Below are 19675 nucleotides of genomic sequence, written 5' to 3'. Positions count from 1 at the left end.
TCACCAATGTGTAAAGAGCCAAACAACAATAATGGGACAGAAATAAAACATTTACTATAAAATATTTGATTATTTATTATTTATTAACACTATAAAATACTTATTTTGTCAAACAGATTTTTAATGGTTGTCTATAGAAAATATGTTTTAGCTAGATTTTAAATTGACATGCTAACCATTTTTGGAAACTAAAATATTTTCTATATGCAAAGGCTCCAATTAAACCTAAAAACCCACAATTCAGCAAAAGTCTAAATTTGCTTTGGCATTCTCCTTTTCAGATGTGTACAGTATAAGTCATCCCATTGTTTACAGAGATTGTCAGCCGTGCCTCTCAGCACCATCTTAATTGTCTTCCACCCTGTCACGTCTGTCACCTGGTCCTTCAATAGCGCTGTCTTTCAGTGTATGCAGGATGAGCGACGTTATGGCAGCAAACCATCAAAGGAAAAATAAGGACAGCGTGCAACGCGAGTCTTTAATTAAGAGTCTCAAGCCCTTCTTCAATCACAGATGGCTCTTCGCTTTAAGAATGGATATCACAGCTTTCCTCTCAGCCTCACCACTTAGAGCTCATGTGTATCATTCCCGCAGGCTATGTCTGTCAAATCCCTTTAAAAACACTTACAAGACTGACACTTTTCTTTAAATGGAACACAAGATGAAACGTCCTTAAGGGTTCTCTGCATCAGGGCTTTAAATTATTGATCAGCCTGTGAGGGTTTGGTTCGTAGTTTTTCCTTTAAAAAAAACAAATAGTTGATTTGGTGTTTAAATTGCCAATTGCTGGTGTGACTCCAGCCATTGGTGTATTGGTGCATAACGTCACTTCAGAAATTCACAGTTTTTCAGCAAATGGAAAAAACACTGTACTTTGAATAATTAAAAACTGTGCTGTCAAGCACTTTTTATTGGTTAGATATTTGCAAAACTCAGTGACAAACAAAGGGTGACTAATTATAATGATTTAATCACGAAATATGGAGCTGCGATATACTGCTATATACAGATGACCTTGAGTTTTCAAGACCATATGGCCGCTCACGCAGGCCAGAGAGATGACAACTAATTATGCATGCGTGTAAAATATATTTGTATATAATTTATAATAATGTGTATAACCAGGGTGCTTTAAGAATTACAATTAGACTGCAGTCATTCTATTTAGATACAACATTTTTTTTATTGTAAGTCTTAAATATGAACACATCATTTCCATTAAAGAAAAAACAAAGTCGTAATGATCTTTTTTTTACAATACAAGGAGTTAAAATACATTTTATTTTGTTCCTCGTCCGGGAACCATGAGAGAAAAGCAGAGTAAGGTGAACCTCTCCAGGCTGGATGTTGTAAAGGTTGGGAGGAGAAGTCTAAAGAATTAAAGACACTTTTTGTCTGACATATAAATTGGCCACGCACAGAAAAACATTGTTCCTGTGTTACAGAAAATATGGTGCATTTTTATAGATCTAGAGCTCTAGATAATACATTAAAATCAGAATGATTTCGCTTGACATTTATGGAATATAAAGACTTTTTGTTTTGTGGTCCCGACATCCATAAAAAATAGACTGGAATGCTAAAGGATACAACATCAGGGAAAGAATCCATAACTTTGACCCATTAAACTGCACAGACATTACAAACCCTTTTCACTTACATACAACTTGTGCTTAAAATCCAGAGCACTTATGACAAACTGATTTTCTGTATGATCTTCAAAGAAAAAAGAGAGACAAGTGGGCACGTATCTCATCAAAATTTACAACAAAACACTTGAAGTGAACTCATACATTGTGATAAGTTTGACAAATTTTTCAAATCCAATATCACGCTGTCGAAATACAGATGTATTAGGACGCTCATGTCAAGAGATGATGACAGGCAGATCAGCCTCGTCTTATTCCGAAAACACAATATTTAGACATCAGATTTCACAAGTAACTGCAGTAATATTTCATCTGGTATCTACCTAACCCAGAGCCCATGATACCCCTCGAGAGAAATAAATTACACAGCTTCAGAAGCAGGGAATAACAAAAATATAAAACGCTGCATCATAATGTATTAAACAGGTTCACAATTGTAGTAAAAACAACGGTGCATATTTTCCCTTTGTACAAGTTATAGATGCATATACATAGATGTTAGCAGGAACTACAATGAGAAACTGCAAAAAGATTATTTTTTCTGCCTGAAAACTTGGTACCAACTCAAATGTTCATTTTTATGTAGGATCTACATAAAAAAAAAAAGTTTTAAAAGACCTCCATGCAATGCTTCAAAATCAAAAGGTATGAAGGACTGTGTGGGGGGACTTCTTTGGATACTCTCGCTGGGTCTGATAACTTTGCACCTGGAAAAAGCACCAAGTGCCCTGTTTTTCCAACTTACTAAATCATCTATTTCTTCATGGTTTAAAGTATTATTTCAGTGAGTGTTTTTATGGTTCTGCATAGTCCCAGTAAAATAAAACAAACAAACCGATATGTACCACAAAATCCTGTTTTCAGTTTTGTGTGTGTTAAATATTAAAATAGAGCTCAAAGTATATTACATACAAAACACACATGATGTGAACATTAAAGAGCTGTGTTTTTGTGTCTCTTTGCTGCTTATTTTGATTCGACTGTACAGTTATAATACAATAAAGATAGCGACAATTCAAAAACAGAGACATGTATGCCCTTGTTATCTCATGCCTTTGAGCGGAAATAATGACTTTCCTATCAACACGGCCTTCTATGAGTTCTTAAGGGGTTATGGAGTCAAATTAAAATGACAATCACAAAAATAAATGAAATATTTAAGATCAGACATGCCTCTCTGTACTTTGTTTTGCCCCACAGAATGCAGTTTTGTATTCACTAAAAACAGTGTGATAAGAAGCAGTTACGTTTTAAACTCTAGAATGACCTAAAAAAGCTTGATTATTTTTATTAAAAGGATGTACTTGGGTACCCCATGCACTCTGCGGGCATTTTTGGTAACCCATGCACGATTCGAGACTCCAGATGTGAATGACAAGTGATGTCACGCAAATTTCCTCCAATGAAAGCCTCTTCACCATCAAAACTTTAGCAGGAGTTGTAGGAGAAGGATGAGAAGTAGACAAGCGGGTGTGAACACTGTTGATGTGCCGCTGTTGCCGTCCTGAACTGCTCCGGGTCCTGAGGCATTAAACAGAGTCAGATGCATGTGTTAGATCAGACTTCAAATGAAGCTTCTGTAAAAAAAAGTTTTGCTAACGTGTAGTATGCATTCTATACCTATGATCCATCGACTATCGTTTTACATGGGCAACTGTCAGCCTTTTCTAGCTTTATGTTAGGTTTCTTGAGCCTACACTAAAATTTCAAACATCTGATACAATATTGGAGATATTTAAGGTATTTGATAACATTATAATATAATATTAATTACATTACGTATAAAAATGTTGAGAATGTTAAGAATATTGTTTGAATGGAATAGAATAGAATAGAATGGCACAGGGCAACCATCATTATGCCAAATTCTTGAGAGATCTTGAGTTCCTAATACTCAAGTTTTTGACAAAACAAAGTACATTGTACCAAATGTTTTACATTTGAATGAGTCAACAGTATAAAAAGCCAGCTAATAGAATTACATATACAACACATCTTAAATAAGTTATGTTAAAGTCTATGTTAGTTTTTATAGCACTTGTATTGGTTGATACGTTTGTAGTGATTAGCTGATGTTTTAATAGTTCGGCCATCACAAACCTTCCCACAATTCATTGTTTTCAAAAGCCATTTGCTTTCAATCGGATGAGGTCATTTGCAACACTTTATAGAGAGACAGCACATACAGTACAACAAAAACTCTCTTCTACTCCCAGTGCAGCCAATTAACAGGGCTGAATTCACAAAGCTCACCAAATACTCCCCCATCGGCGCTATTGGACAAACATTTTTATCTAGATTAGCAGTTTCTGCTTTAGCATTTATCCATTAAGTCAGTCTAGATGTCAGAGTGTTTCTGGCAGGGTTTCTGCTCTTCACTTGTTCACGTAACTGGGACAAGAGCAGGCCAGCTCAGCAGATTAGTGTCTAATCGAGGGTCTTTATTGGTCACATTGGTATAACCCAAGCATCTGCTCTTCTCATTTCAATCCAGCACATTCTCTTTCTACGCTTCCACCGTTATTACCCTACTGTACAGCACATCCTTGACCATTCATTTACTGAGGTCAGGAGTAATTGCTGTTGCTTATAAACGAGCTAATCACTGAAGGTGCAGCGTAACCGGATTATACAAGGAGAACAATGTGGTTGATTATTGTAGTATAATGTACAGTATTTCATATAAAGCCCCCTTTAACTGGCAGGTAAAATGAAATTGCATTGAACAGAATTATGAATACTTCATATATAATATACTGTAACAGTCATTTTTAAGATGTAGTTACAGCATATTCCAAACTCAAGACAGGGCACTTATCAAAGTAATACAGAAACACAGAGCAGATTCAATTCAAAGTACTTCACATGTTTATTCGTTCAACTCAAAGACGTCACTGTCAGAGAGACCCAAGTTTCAGTCCCAGCAAAACAAACGTTACGTCACGGCATTAGCAAGGGTGTCTATTAAACTTTTCCTTTTGATGGGACTCTCAGAATGAAGTCTAATTTCCCCTGGATTTAGGGAAGTTCAGTGGTCTTTCTTTAGGGACAGCGATCCAATTATTCTGCAGCCACAGTTTAGAGTAAATCCTGCACAAGTGTAATTATACTAATGTGAGGTTCTCGCAATCAAATTCAATGCAATTAATGACTCTTGGGAGAGGACATGGCAAGCAATCCCAGGCTTTTTAGGCTAGAAGGTGGAGATGAACCTTAAGTTGGATGACATACTGTAAATTCTATACTTGGCAGAGATAAAACACTTAACTCAATACACAGACAAATCAGTGACAACCATTAGAAGTATGTACGTTCAGGATTCCCGAGGGCTTGACCCAAGGAACACACGTATTGATAAAATGAAAAGACACTTTAAGATGTTTGGGATAAAAGCACAATGAGTGCCATGTAAGAGGGAAAAGTATTTTGTTATGTGAAGTATTAGAGCAATGAAATTGTACTGTAAGTTTAAGGTGTGTTTGTTGGGAAACAGTGGGTTAATTTCATCATTTTGAAAATAATTATATTCTGCTGGCACATTTATATGATTCTTATAAAAAAGATGGAAAGCAGATTAGTAGTAGTCTACTTTGACATCACCATGGTGACTGTATCCAATAGCATGGTACCATTTGACCACTATATTCATATTATATCATTGCACTTACATGTAGTCTACATAAACCATGGTACATCTCAAACTTCGCAAAGCACCCACAGTTCCACATAGCATCAAAAGACATGAGATGCAGACGAGTACTTACAAACAGCAGATGAATGTATGCATTGACAAAATGAAGCCATGCCATGGTGCAGGAGGGTTAGATAGGATAAAGTGACAGACAAAAAAGAGAAACATGTTCAGGATACAGAAAACAGAGAGTCATTCATCAACCCACAGTGACTGAAGCCAGAACGCGGCGTGTCAGGACCCCCCATTCCCCAAGCGGCAATTGAGACTGTCAGTCAAAGTGCCAAATATATTATTGACATTACAAAATAGAATTTTAAGCTAATAACCCCCTTAATAGGAATAGCTAGTGGCCAATTTACAATCTGACAATCACATTCTGTCAGACCAAGCAAGACAATTATATTACCCTGCTCGAATCGGGAAAATTTCTTGCCTCAAGCTCGCCAATAAACTTGAGTGCTGTGTCAACTACTTCTCCCCATCACATTGCAGTTGATGTGAAAATAACCATGTTTCCATCTTATTTCCTTATTATACACGTGGAAACATGCTTGAGGAGGCAAGCCGTCCGCCACATGCCCATGCAGAGTACTAACCTTGCAATAGCGTCGAACTAGTGGGTTCAATTATTTCTATCGGCAAAAAAATAAACATAGTAAACAGAAAAACATGAGTCAAAAGCAAATGAGGTAGAATCTTGGAGATAGTGCCATGTGGAAATCTCAAAGATTAATCGCTGCATGAGTCAGAAACTGCCATATGGAAATTCATACTGGCATTGTTTGAACATTATCAGCAAGATAGTTCTTCTGTTTTCTTTCAACTTTTCTAACAAGTTTAGTGAAAAATGAGATGTACATTATGATTCCAGAAATCAGAGTTTACGTGAAAATACAAAGGAAAGAAAAACATTAAAACTTGATATAATGATATGATATTTTTCTATGATTTTATTATATTTAAAGTGAAACATTGTGTCGTTAAAAGAACAATTCACAATTTTATAAAAAATATTATAAACTATAACACTTCTTAGGTCACTTATTAAATAGGCAAATTTGACATTGACCCTTTTGAGACATACCAAATGAGATTTTTTGCTTCCATTAAAGCACAAAATTAAGAGACCATCTCAAAATTAGTTTTTGTGAATTTACTATGTATAGGTAGGCCTATGTGTTTAGGTAAAATTATATTTTTTGTTTCATTCTGTTAACAATATTTCTCCCAAATTTGAAATAAAATATTGTTTCTATTTGCATTGATTTGCAGAAAATGAACTTGAGAAACAGGTCAAAATAACAGAAAAGATGCTCTTTTTCAGACCTCAAATACAGCAAAGAAAACAAGTTTGTATTCACTTTTAAGCAATACAACAGTAATATTTGTACATGTATTTAGGAAAAGTTCAACATTTATTTTTTATGTAATCTCAATTTATTTCACAGTTTTCATGTGTCTTGTCATGCTGTCAGTTTTAAACATTGCTGTTGGATGACTTTATTACACTCCTGAGGTTTGATTTTGTTGAAATTCAACGGACACTGGACTAGAATGACCACAATACTGCCCTACAAAGGCAAAAGACCTTAACTCGCTAGAGTGCGAAACTGAGAAAAATGACTTTAAAGTTTTTTATTTGTCCAGCCAAATTAATTATAGGTAGGACACTGGAAATCTGGCAATTAGATGTTTTAGTAATTAAATTTATGTAGTTTAACAAAACATGAGCTTGAACTTGACTTTTGACCCCTATTTTGAAGTTACTGTCCTCTGCCTTTGTAGTGTCTGCAAAAAGTGAGAAGTCACGCCAAGGCAAAAAGCAGTAATTTCCACATTATCAATATTCAGCTGCTGATCACCATTTACAAAACTATTATTGTAACACCTGTATAATGTTTTACTTTTTAAAAAATAAATGGTGTTTTAAATAAAAAGGTTCAAAAGAGAAATATGCAATGATGATAAAATAAGAGATCCTTATATTAAACTAAAACCGCCAGTAAGGGGTGGTAAGTAAGCAATTAAGTGAGTGACATATCGAGTCATTGACTGTGTTTATGAATAGGTCATTGAATCACTGAATCTCACTTCAAAGATTCGTTCAATGCCACAGATTCATTGACAATAATTGCCTCGCCTAAAGGACGATTTGATTTATGTGAACGCCAGCCCAGCAGGTTGGAATAATGCTCAGAATTCTTGTGGATTAAACATCTTCGATGACGTTCATTGCCATGGATTTTATTGGGTTACGAGAAAAGGTAGGATATGGATTTAATTGGGAACTGTACTGATTTTATGTGTGATCATGCTACGCATGCTAAGTCAAAGAGCGGTAACTAGTGTTACGGTGATCTGCCTTGGGGCTTTTGGAAGTTACTGTTAAGACAACACATTATTTTCTCGAAAAAACTATGAAATTGACTCAAGATACTTATGTACATGATGAAGGACGTCTTGAATATCCCTAAAATATCAATAACTCATTTTCGACCAAAATCGAAGTTACGGTCTTTTGCCTTTGCACGGCAGAATACATCTAGACATGCTGATTAAATGAACATTTGGAATGGTCTCTTAATTGTTTCCTCGGCTGTATATACTGTATTTAGATTGTATAAATACTATTCATTCTATAAACTATGTGGCTTCAATCCAGCCAACAAAACTCACCATACAGGACGATGCTTGTGTTGGCACTGCCGAGTTTGTTGATGGCAACACAAGTGTAATTGCCGTAGTCTATCTCGGACACATTGAAGAATGTCAGCTTTGAAATTGCTCCGGCATCCTCAATCTCAATGCCATCTAAGTCATTGAAGATCCTGGGAAACAGTAAGCAAATGGGGAAACTTGAAACGGCCCAGCGTGTTTATGCTCCATCAGAGCCTCCTTTGAAGCTAGAGGTTACATTTATGACGGCATCTGCGTATTTTGGACTGAGACGGCATCAGGCATTAAAAGAGACGACTGCAGGAGTGAATTACTGTCAGCGGCAACACACATGCGCCTGTGCTCATTTAATTATGATAAAACGTTGCGACAACATATTATTCATATCAATGACAATTTAGAAGAACATATTTAGATGCTTTTTAGCCAAAGGCGTCTGCACATGACGTGTTTCTCTGTCAGAAACAGGAAATATATGACAGCACATCATGTCACGCATGTACAACTGCTGAAATGTATTTGTCCTTCGCTTTTCAGTATTGTTATAGCAACACAAATATTATGGATGTGACAGATACAGAAAGTACAGTGAAGTTGTGTCAATCACTAGCTGTTGCTGTAAACATCTGTTGTGGAAAAAACAATTTAGTTTGAAACAAGAAGTTAGTGAGTATATAACAATGAATAAGAATGAATAATCAAAAGTTTGTTTCAAATATTGCAGACAAAATACTGTGGCTACATGATAACGTCCTTGACTGAAATGATGTTTTTTAATCGTCTCATGCTTAATTGCTTTCAATTGTCATAAAGTATGAATTTCATATTTTTTTACAAATGTATTTTAATTAGTTTAAACTAGATGATCCTCCTACTTATTTCATTGTTTTGATAACTCTACTATTATTCTTAAATGTGAGGCATTAAGACTTAACTGGTTGTAACCACGCAAATATTTATAGATATTAATAGACAATGTTTTATTTAAAATACTTCACATAAATAAATTCTGCTTCAGTATCGTTAAATCCATATCATTTTATATTCACCTTTCATACCAAAGATATAAACAGGTAGTGTTGTCATACCTCCTGTCATCCCTGTACCACTCAATATCTGCCTTAGGTACAGCATCTGCCTCACACAGCAGGACGCCCCGCTGACCCAGGGTCGTACCAACATCCCTGCCTTCTGAAACGCTGGGAGGGTCTGAATACACGAAACCAAAGAAGTGATCAGTCATTAGCAAGCCAAGAAAAAATAAGCTATAACAAACAATAAATATGTTGCATATCACTCTAAAAATGCTGGTTTTCCTTATTCCTTAAATAACCCAGCATATTTGAAAGTGTACAAATGCGTGAACTGATGGTTTAAATGCAATGAATTTAATTATATTGAAATGTATTACAAAACAACACAATTTATAGACATCAAAGCTTTTGAGTTGTGCTCTTACAGTTGACGGTGAGCTCGACCGTCTGCACGTCCACAGCGATGTCGTTGGCGGCAGTGCACTCGTAGGTTCCCGCTCTCTGTCTGGTGATAAAGGGAATCTCCAGAACCTCTGTGTCTGAGCTCAGACTGTCATCTGATAAAGGTTAATGACAATAATATGGTTTAGCAGTATGTTGTAAAAGCTGACACTCTCCGCAGGTCCGCCCAGCACACTTTTGACAAAAACACATCTGAGGATCTGCAGGTGTTATCAGAAGATCTGTAAGATCAAGTCGCTCACCATGATTTATCCAGGACATGTTTCTCGATCAACATCCTTTTAGTGATCCCTGAACACCATTACTATTCTGAAATCTGTCGTTCTACTCACTGGTTGATCAAACATGTACACATCCACTCATTTTTTATGTTTGTTTTTGTAAACACTTCATTATGAATGATGAACTGCGCCATTTTGTTGTGTGTGTAGTAGGATAAATGACAAAGGTAGTCAAAAGTGCCCCAGAACTGTTTGCTTTCCTACATTCTTCAAAATATCTTCTGTTGGGTTCAACAGAACAAAGAAATTTTATACATATTTGAATCAACTTGAGGGTGAGTAAATTAAGACAGAATTTTCATTTTTGGCCGATCTGTTCCTTTAAGGAAAACTGTAGAATATGCTGATGGCCCTTTTTACAAATGCTAACTTCATATTCCCTGAAATATTCAGTGCTCTGATGTATTTATAGTCACCTGTGCCCTATTGTGAGAGACGACGACGCTAGAGATATGAAATTCCATTCAAATTTGACTCTACAGCAGCTTTGAAGTATTTGCATGCACATCGGAGTCAAACCGCTAAACCGTACGGAGGCTTTTCATGTTTGCCAACTCCAGACTGGGGAAAAGCGCTGGAGAAAAAGAGTCCTTGTGATGCAGTTCTCAACGTCAAGGAGTAGCACGCGGTTGACTTAAATAAATAAATAATGTTCCCAATGTAGTTTCTGACAGCAAAATAGCACACCGCATTCACTTAACAATGTTCTGAAAGACAATGTCTCACACCTGGGATGGGCTGTTAACAAGAGAGAAAGAGGCAGTTTCTTTAACCCGATAAAGAGTGTCACAGTGCACTCTGGAGACAGAAGCTCATTATACATCAACATGGTACAAACCTCGTTGAACTGAAGAGCATCGTTGTAAAATGTGCTCAAATTGGGTCATGTATACTGCTATTTTGTGGTTTCGCTGTTAAAACGCTCTCACACTTTTGATACAGCCCAATTAAAACCAAACCTTGAAAAAGAGAATAAGAATTAAAAAGCTCTTCAAATGTTCAGTTTGATGGTTCTCAAAGAAGGCGCACGCAGTTGGCATTGTAAAGGATTGGCTAAGCTGTATGACAACTACACTGACAGTATTTGCTACACAGTTCAACAGAAAGGAAATGTGATGCTTTGGCATCAGGTGCTTCGTAAACCGTCCATCAACGCAGAGATTGACAAAATGGGACGTCGGGGCTCCGGGTTTCACGGTTGCCATGGAGGATTGTGTCAAAGCGAATGGCATTTCTTATATAATGCAGCTGCTTTTGTATATTCATGGTGCCTGATGGCATTGTAAGTGTCAGTCAATTCTACGCCTAGGTCTTGATCTGCAGATGTACAGTATCACAAGTTAAAATGAAGTGCCTCCTGAGCGAAAAATGTACACGGGTCACCCCTGTAGTTCAACTGGTAGACCATTGGGTTGTGTCTGAGAAAAAGTCTGGAATAACTTATTGCTTTTAATATAAATGAGTTTTATTCAAATATACAAAAAATAGAAAAGATCACAGGAAATAAAGGAGGCTCTGACTACAATTTTACCTGTTATTAATATTTGTTGATCCTCTCTCGTGGTTATATTTTGTAGTCATTCTCCTGGGCAATGTCTTCGCTCATGTTTTGTGTATAATTTTTTGCCGGGAGTGAATGAATATCATTTTTGGCCAATACTGTATACTGGTGTCTACACAAATAGACTATAACATTATGTACTGTATATTCTAAGCTTGAGCGCTGCACTTCCACTGTCCCAAAGATGGATGTAGATGACCTGCTGTTGCTTTATGTTTTACAAAGAAACCGGAGGAAAAACAGCCACGAAAGCATAAGCAGCATAAGCATAAAGAGCCAAATTCAGAAATTTGCCAGAAATGTACATTTGAATACATTTTGATTGTCTGTCAATGTTTTAGCATTCATGAGCTGGAAAAAAGAGTTCTTAAAGTGTTCCCAACAACGTTGTTCCTCTGTATTTTTATCATTTTTATTCTTTACGTTCTAAAAACTTTATCTAGTTTACTGGTATTGTTCTTAGCGTGCTGCTATGCATTTATTTGAATGACACTTCTCCTCACCAATTAATGATTGTGGTATCTGCTATTTCAGATCATCTCCGCCCTTACACGGCATTTAAAATGCTTAATAAAACAATCATTTTCTCCCTTAGTGGCTAAAACTACATAAAGAGTCAAAAGTATGTCCTGCTTCTGTGCTACAAACCTAATCTGTAACTCACCTAAACTGTGTTAAACTTAATTTGTAAACCTAATAGAATGTCCTGTCTTTACATTTTAACCCTATAGCTGAACTCAGCCTGGTGTAGCTCAACTCTGTACGGCTGTAAAGTACTGAAGCAATTCAGAGAGCAGAACCACTGCAGGGCTGTTACACACACACACAAGCTCAAAGCCCTGGAGAAAAGAGAAGGCGAGTTGGGAAGGTGCTGAATCAATCCAGGCACAGCTGAACGTGTCATCTTAAGAGGGACAGGTCCTCTGTCTGATCCCTCCCGAGCACCAGGGCTGGAACATCATTACAGAGCCACCTGATTTCCTGAGGTGAATTGAGGATCTCACTTCTGTTCTGCATGCGAATGAAACACTCGATTCGATCGGCTCCTTGGGTGATATTCCACTGCCCACTTTGCATGTTCTTACATAATACATAAAAATAGACTTTTTGATGAGTCATGGGTCTTAAGATTAGCCACCTGGTTTTATATGGTCATGGCAAACGCAAACCTGCATACCTGCTATAGTATATGGAATCCACAGTTGTAAGGAACATATAATCTACTTTCAGGAATCTAAATCGCATGTTTGAACAATGTCACTTCATGTGGATTTTAAGGTCTTCACAATAATATTTATGGCCAAAGTTCACAGACAGGAGTGGAAAAACAGAAAAAATTGCTTTATACATTTTACACTAAGGTTCTATCAATCAAACTAGGATTTAAAACGCAATGATTTATTTATTAGGCAGATATAGATGTCAGACCCACTCTTAAAGAGAGAGTACCAGAATGTTTTTTAAAGTGTAAATATTTTGTGAATTTAAAGGTCCTACTTTGGTTTATGGAGTGTCCAACAACAAGTTTACGTACATACAAGGTGTAAAAACACGTTCATTTTCTAATAATAGGCAGTTATTATTGACTGACTCTCAAATGATTCGTTCGGCGATTCATCGGTCTAATCCCTTCATTTCTGTCAGCCTACTTTGATCTGATTGGTCAGATTATCTAGTCTGCTGTGTACAGCATCGCAGTGTCGCAAATGTAACGTAGGCGGGCATTACACCAAGTGACGCAAATGGGACGCAGAACTGAAATTAGAATGACTTGTTTGCGTGATTCAGAGTCGACTCCTTTTTCCAAAGCCAGTAACTTTGTTATTCGTTCACTTTCAGCTTTACAACTTGGCAGACTGCTTACATTCACACACAGGACATTGTAATAGTCGCACTTTAAAAAGCCAAACTGATTGCTTACTGGTTCTTGTCACTGGAGCTAATTTAAAGGATCAGTGTATGAAATTCAGCGGCATTTAGTGGTAAGGTTGCGAATTGCAACCAACGGCTTATACCACCGCTTACCCTCCCTTTCGAAGCACTACAGTAGCTGACACAGGGCTAAGATGTCGTCACATCTTCACTTCTTTGCCGAAGGAGATAACGTATTTAGGAGTTTGTCCGTTTAGGGCTACTGTAGAAAGGACATGGCAAATTCCATGTAAGGGGAGCCGCGCTGTATGTACAGTATATAGAAATAGCTCATTCTAAGGTAATAAAAACATAACGCTTCATTATGTAAGGTCTTTACATAAAGTTATGTATATTATATTGCATTTCTGTTAATCCTACAAAAAATTACACACAGCACCTTTAAGATCCCTGCAGTCTGTTGGTTTTATAATCACATACATTAAGCTTAGCATTTACAGTATATGAAGATAGATTACACATCTCTGTTATAAAACACTGTGGGTATTGTGCCCTGGTTTTGAGTAAAGGTGCACTGTGATAACATTTATACTTCTGGATACATTTACAGTAGTGCTTCGCTCCCCACTGTTTCAATATGGCGTCAGTTTAGTAAATGAATTCCTTGATGTTACAATTCATTGTTTAAACAGCAGATCTGTGAACTGACATAAAAATCACATATTATGCCTCGCACAAAGAAACCTTTCATGTATCATCTACTTGAAGAAAAACAAACAGATAGTATGAGTCACACATATGCCTCGAGGATATGTATTGGCTTTATTCAACTGATATTCGTGTCAGTAAAGATAATTAACTTTGACAGGCTAGCTTTGATTCAGCCATCAAATATCTTTGGGGCCTTCAGTGCTTTGTGCGAGTTAAAAATGAGAAGTGATAGCCACATCTGTTACTAATGTCGAAATACGCTTTCGTGTGTGTGCACGGGGACGAAAAATTTGGTCATGTGATGAGATGATGGCGTATTCGATTTGATAGACACACAACATGATCCTGACTAAAACGAATGAAAAATAAACACAGCGGCGGACATTAGCATGGCGCACTTTCCAATTCCACATAGCAGTACAGTATATCTCCTTGACCCTTGTTTGTTTAAACCCCCGAAGCTATTGTTCAGAAACACTGTAAGCCATGCAGAGCTAGCGTATTATCAATCTCCAACCCCAATCCAAATGTATTTATTTCACAAAAATAACTGGAGTCAGCACAGGGCAAAGCGGGAAGGGCGGGAGAAAGAGAGAGATTAGAGGAGTAGAACTGTTTTAGCAGTTAGCGCCGCGGCTAAGCGGATCATTTGGTTGCTGGAATTAGTTGTCGAAAGCAAACACACATCGCAGCCTCATTACGTAGACGCTTATAAACAGGATTAATACAATCACAGCTCAATAAACACAATGTGTTTCGCACTGAACCAAAACTCTAATTCTGACTAATGTAATAGCGATGGCTCCTGGGACGCACACGTTCATTAAGAACAATGTTTTTTCATGTCGATTAAATAGTAGCGATAATAAAATGGCGATGTTATTGACCCGACGGTAAAACAACACACGCTCGCTCCTCCTATACCCACAATGCAACACAAACGGGCTTTCTGTGATCTTCAGCCTGCTGGACTTTACACAGAGAGGGAAAATAAGGGATTCTGAGAATATCCTTCTTGGAGAATTGAAAAATAAGTAAACAAGTCTTCCCCACCGAAGGCTTTTGCTCAGATCACATGAAAGAGAAATGGCACACAGACCATCAGATTTCATTCAAGTGTGCAATATGTCTATAAGACAGACTCAGGGGATAATAACATTAATATCCCGGTTTGATAATTCCTTTTTAAATATAAACGAAATGTTCGGTGTGGAAGGCAAGATATTGGCTGTTATTCAAATATCCAGTATGAAAGATGAATACATAAAATACATACAATTCATGAAAGGATTATAGCATAAACAAATATTGACGCTTCTACAGTTTACAGCACATTTTCAGACCCACGGTGTTAAAACCCAAATATCTAAAGAAGAAAACAGCCATGATATATAACAGTAGGCTATGACAAATTTTTAATATTCAAACACAAATGATATCGCAGTTTTATGCCCTTAAAAGTTGGACACTATTTTAATCTTCGATACCGCTATAGAGAAAACTTTTTTTCACCTGTGCCCTGAGGGCCAGCTAATAATCTTCTGTGCAAATACGGGAACAAAGAAAATGATAAAATGCATTAATAAGTGTGTCTCCGGAGCAAATATCCCAAACTTTTCTGGATCTTCGGAGTTGCAGCATAAATCACTAAAGTGGAAGGTCCACATAAGGGTTTCTGGGTAAAACACATACACCGAAGGCTGTTTGAACTAGAGCATTGGTTTCATTTCTCACTGCTAAAAAACAACAGTTCAAATGCACTTAAGTTGGTTTGCAGGTCTGGTTTAAGCTGATCAAGCTCCTAAAACCATCTTAAACCAACACACTGTATTAGCCTAACCAACTGAGACCACAAAACCATCTGCTTTTACAGTATCTGTTGTTTTTAGTTCATTTATTTAACAATTAATTACGCTCACAAAGTAATTACTGTTTGATATAGAAATTTTGAAGCATATCCTTGTTTAACAGAACTCATCTTTCTTTAAACTATATCCACCTTGGACACCTTGTACTAGTTGGCATATTCTGGGCATCCTACAATATCCAGAAGCCTCTGCATGAATGAGTACGCTGAAATATTTCATCCTGAAAGAACATGACAAGCTTTCCCATGTTGCTTGCATCGCTTGCCTTTTAGTTTCCTATAGAGAAGTTGGCTTAGTGATGATCAAAAGACTCGACTGTCCAAACTGCTCTAAATAGTTACTACTGGGCCTTAATGCACGCTTGAGGTCACCATCTTATTTAAACATGAATCCTCAGCTATCCAAAAAGAATGGCTGATTTGTCAGACTGTAAAGGTTGCTCCTCCATGATTTCATGAATTTGGACAAGATGCCCCAATGCTCAGGCATCCATAATAACCCCAGACCATCAAACCTGACCCATTATGCTTGACCGAGGCCAAGACACACATCTACAGAACGTCTATAAATGTGCACTTTCCAATTCATTGGTTCAATCTGAGCTTATCCAGTCGCTGGCAAGCGTAAAACATGAAAGCACACCTGTCCATATGGAGATTTAGAACAAAATCTCATTTTTATGATCCTCCATAATATCCAAATCCATTTAAAGTACCTAATCCAAATGAGCCATTTAAAGCAACCTCAAAACACATAACATGCAAACGTAAAAAAGAGGACACTAAAATATTTATATTATACAGTATATAAAAAACGGTTTTATTCTGCTTTCTAACACATCATACAGTATTTCACAAAATAAAAATATAGATATTATTAAACAGATTTTTTCTACTCTAAGTTACTTTAAGTTAAATTACTACTAAACAAACGGTAATTTACTGTATTTAACACAAATAACATTGTTTTTTCCTTTAATAAACCCGGCTGACGGGCCTCAGCTGCTCCAGACTGAGCTCTAGATAAGAAATACGCTCGCTATGATCTTAATCTAGAAAAGAGTTACACGCGGGCGACGTCAGACTGCAGGATCACCGAATCCCTTGGTTTATTTAGAGAGTCGGAAGAATAAGATGTAGAGCTTTGAGTGAAGTGCCATTTAAAGGTGGGAGATGTGTACTTACACAACTAAGTGTGACTGGCAGACTTATTTCAGGCCTTTATTGAGACAATGTGGAAACGCTGCAGTAAATCTCAACGACTATAGTGCGGTAAACGCTCAGGGGAGCAGCTGTGCTTTACGTCAACGCCTTCTCTGTCTGTCGAATTGGAAATCTGAAAAGCGGTGAAAACGCAGACAAGACAACAAATCCTGGTGCTATCGAGATATTAAGAGCTTTTCACAGGGGGTCTGTGGCTTAATTAAGTTTCACACATTGTTTGGATCGCTTCCGGCTGATTCCGGCACCATCAAGATTCTCGGTTTCCAACTCTTTGAAGATCATGGAACGCTTTTACCACAGCGGATCAGATTCGAAAGCCAACGAAGTGTTAAATTGATCAAACTGCATGAAAACATGGCATTTGTAAATACTGTAATGTAACTCATGCCAACATTTGTCAGCATATTAAAGACAAAGTAAAGCCTTATTTGCATTTAGTTTATTAAGAATAAAGAATTATTTTAAGAAATGGTTTATCCAAAATATTTTGTAATAACTTACGCTTCAATTATTATTTCTAATTGAAAGCTTTTCCAGTTGTGTATTAAGGAAGAAAAATGAGTCACATAGGTTTTAATAACACGAGGGCGATAAACTAAATGGGTAAATTATTGCTTTCAAATCGATATATTCACACTGAAAACATACACGCGCAGTCCCCGCCCACTAAATGTTGAACAAAAAGAGGTTGATCCTGTGGTCCGACAAGACCAACTGACTTGACTAAATCGGCTCCGACAGCTCATCTTTAATTCCTTAGAGCTGCCAGAGCCCCGGCCAGACATCCGTACTGTATCATAATGGAATCCATCACAAACTCTTTCACTTATCTTCTAAAAAAAACCAGAGCAGTCAGTTCTCTGTCACATTAACATTTCAATTACCCGATCCTTGTAACAACACAAAGAAAGAAAGCGGGTCTGTCTAAGCAGGTACAGCGGCCCAGTTGCACCCCACGAATCACAGCACATTAAGATGCCGTTTTTTCCCTGATTAAGTGAAATGGTGCAAAAAAGAACAGAGCAGCAGACAGCCCAAACGGAGCTGATTTGTTCATGGGGCCTGGAGATAAGTAAAACAGACCACTTAGCTCGTATCATGCATACAAAACACACAAGTGAGCACGTAAACATGCTCTTTCAGCACATTCAGAGATGTGCGCACACTGCCAAACACGCACACACAGACATAGCCCTCAATGAGATTATGAGATACGTTATCTTCCACATGCTTGAGAGAGGAGGAAAATGCAGTATTTAGTGAAATCATGAAGGAAAAAGTGCATTGATCTACATCAGCAGAGCTGGAGAAACACTGTGCATTGTGGTCGCATTAAAAATATATCATCTTACCTGAAGGTGATAACATTCTCCACATAATGACAGGTTCTGGTTTGCCATTCGCCAGACACATCAGAGTAACGTTAGAGCCTTCATTCACCACCAGGTCCTTCGACAAGTTGACAATCTTTGGAGGAACTGCAAGAACATCAGGAAACTTTCGATCAGTCCAAAAATCAGAATACACCCCTAAACCTGGAAATAGGTTAAATGTTTTAGGATGTGGCGTTGAAAGAATAAAATATTTACGGTCACGAGTCAAATGCAAGCACAGTTTTTGGCATTGACCGTGTCAGCTCCTCATACCAAAGGTCAGATTTTCTTGCTTCCATAGAAGCCCACTTTGGAATGCTCTTTGGAACATTTTCAAATCAAAGCCGGGAAAACATGGATCATTAGGTTGCACACATATTTCCATGCCAGCTGGAGAGCATTTTGTCATTTAAGCAAAAGGGGGTAATACCACATGCTAAGAAATTATTCAATTCATGTTAATTTATCATTTTAGCTTTTATTCAAATTGTTATGCTGATAATAATGTTCATAATGGAATATAAATGTTCTGTATCTAATTATAAAATACAAGTGGACCACATTGAATATGCATGGTATTGCGATGTTAGACTGAAACTAAAGTGCTGTGAATGCTGACCTTCAGTTGTACCCGGGACCCGGCCTTTCAACATTTAAAGAGAAAAATGTTGTTTGTTTGTTTTGGGCTTCTTTCGTTTCAAATCTGTCAAACAATTATTACAGAATAGCCATGAAACCTTCATCCCACCCTATTTTTTACTTGGTGCTGAAAAATGCAAACTCTGCCAATTTCACAAGTTTGATTTATTGATGTCTTTGCACTTTGAACACAATTTAAAGAGACTGCAGAAAAAGCCATAATCCATGCCTTTGAGGGCCTCGCAGATCTCACAAACTCCACAACTCAGCAAAACTAAAGATGTTACAAATACCTTATTTAGTTACTCAACAGGGAATTGCTGTAAAGGGTTTCGACATCCTCCCTTCAGGAGAAGAAATGATGGCTTACTTTGTAAAGGGTGTGAAAGATTTACTTGTAACGGTCACAGATGTTGTCAGATAGAGAAATCAAATGTCTGTTGTTTAAATAGACCAAAATCCTTTATGTGCAGTTTACTGAATTTGTTTCGAGATGGGCATGATGTGTTCTTTAAGAAAAGGGTTTTGTGGATTTGTCTTAAAGGGGTAGTTCAAACCTGTATGAAATGACAAAGGCAGAACACATTGTATGGACACAAAACCAATGCAAGTCAATGGGTTCGCCATTGATA

General features: G+C 37.2%; 1 protein-coding gene across 4 annotated transcripts in view; it reads right to left on the bottom strand.

The window, feature by feature from the left end:
- Positions 1–933: 933 nt before the first annotated feature.
- The window catches only part of ntm (neurotrimin), a 243128-nt gene continuing 224386 nt past the window's right edge, over positions 934–19675 (bottom strand). For 2 of the 4 annotated variants that reach the window (XM_057321258.1, XM_057321256.1), the window contains 6 exons: positions 18384–18509; positions 9479–9610; positions 9108–9228; positions 8020–8171; positions 5940–5975; positions 936–3170 (listed from right to left, as the gene is read on the bottom strand). In XM_057321258.1, coding sequence (XP_057177241.1) covers positions 3070–3170; positions 5940–5975; positions 8020–8171; positions 9108–9228; positions 9479–9610; positions 18384–18509 — 668 coding nt within the window. In that variant the 3' untranslated portion in view covers positions 936–3069. Of the gene's footprint in view, positions 3171–5939; positions 5976–8019; positions 8172–9107; positions 9229–9478; positions 9611–18383; positions 18510–19675 lie in introns of all 4 variants that reach the window. The other 2 variants (XM_057321257.1, XM_057321259.1) reach the window with 2 other exon arrangements.

The sequence above is a fragment of the Triplophysa rosa genome, linkage group LG22 (genome assembly GCF_024868665.1).
Source record: "Triplophysa rosa linkage group LG22, Trosa_1v2, whole genome shotgun sequence".
Lineage (NCBI taxonomy): Eukaryota > Metazoa > Chordata > Actinopteri > Cypriniformes > Nemacheilidae > Triplophysa > Triplophysa rosa.
Note: the sequence above shows the minus strand (reverse complement) of the source record. Positions and strands in the feature narration are given on the sequence as shown.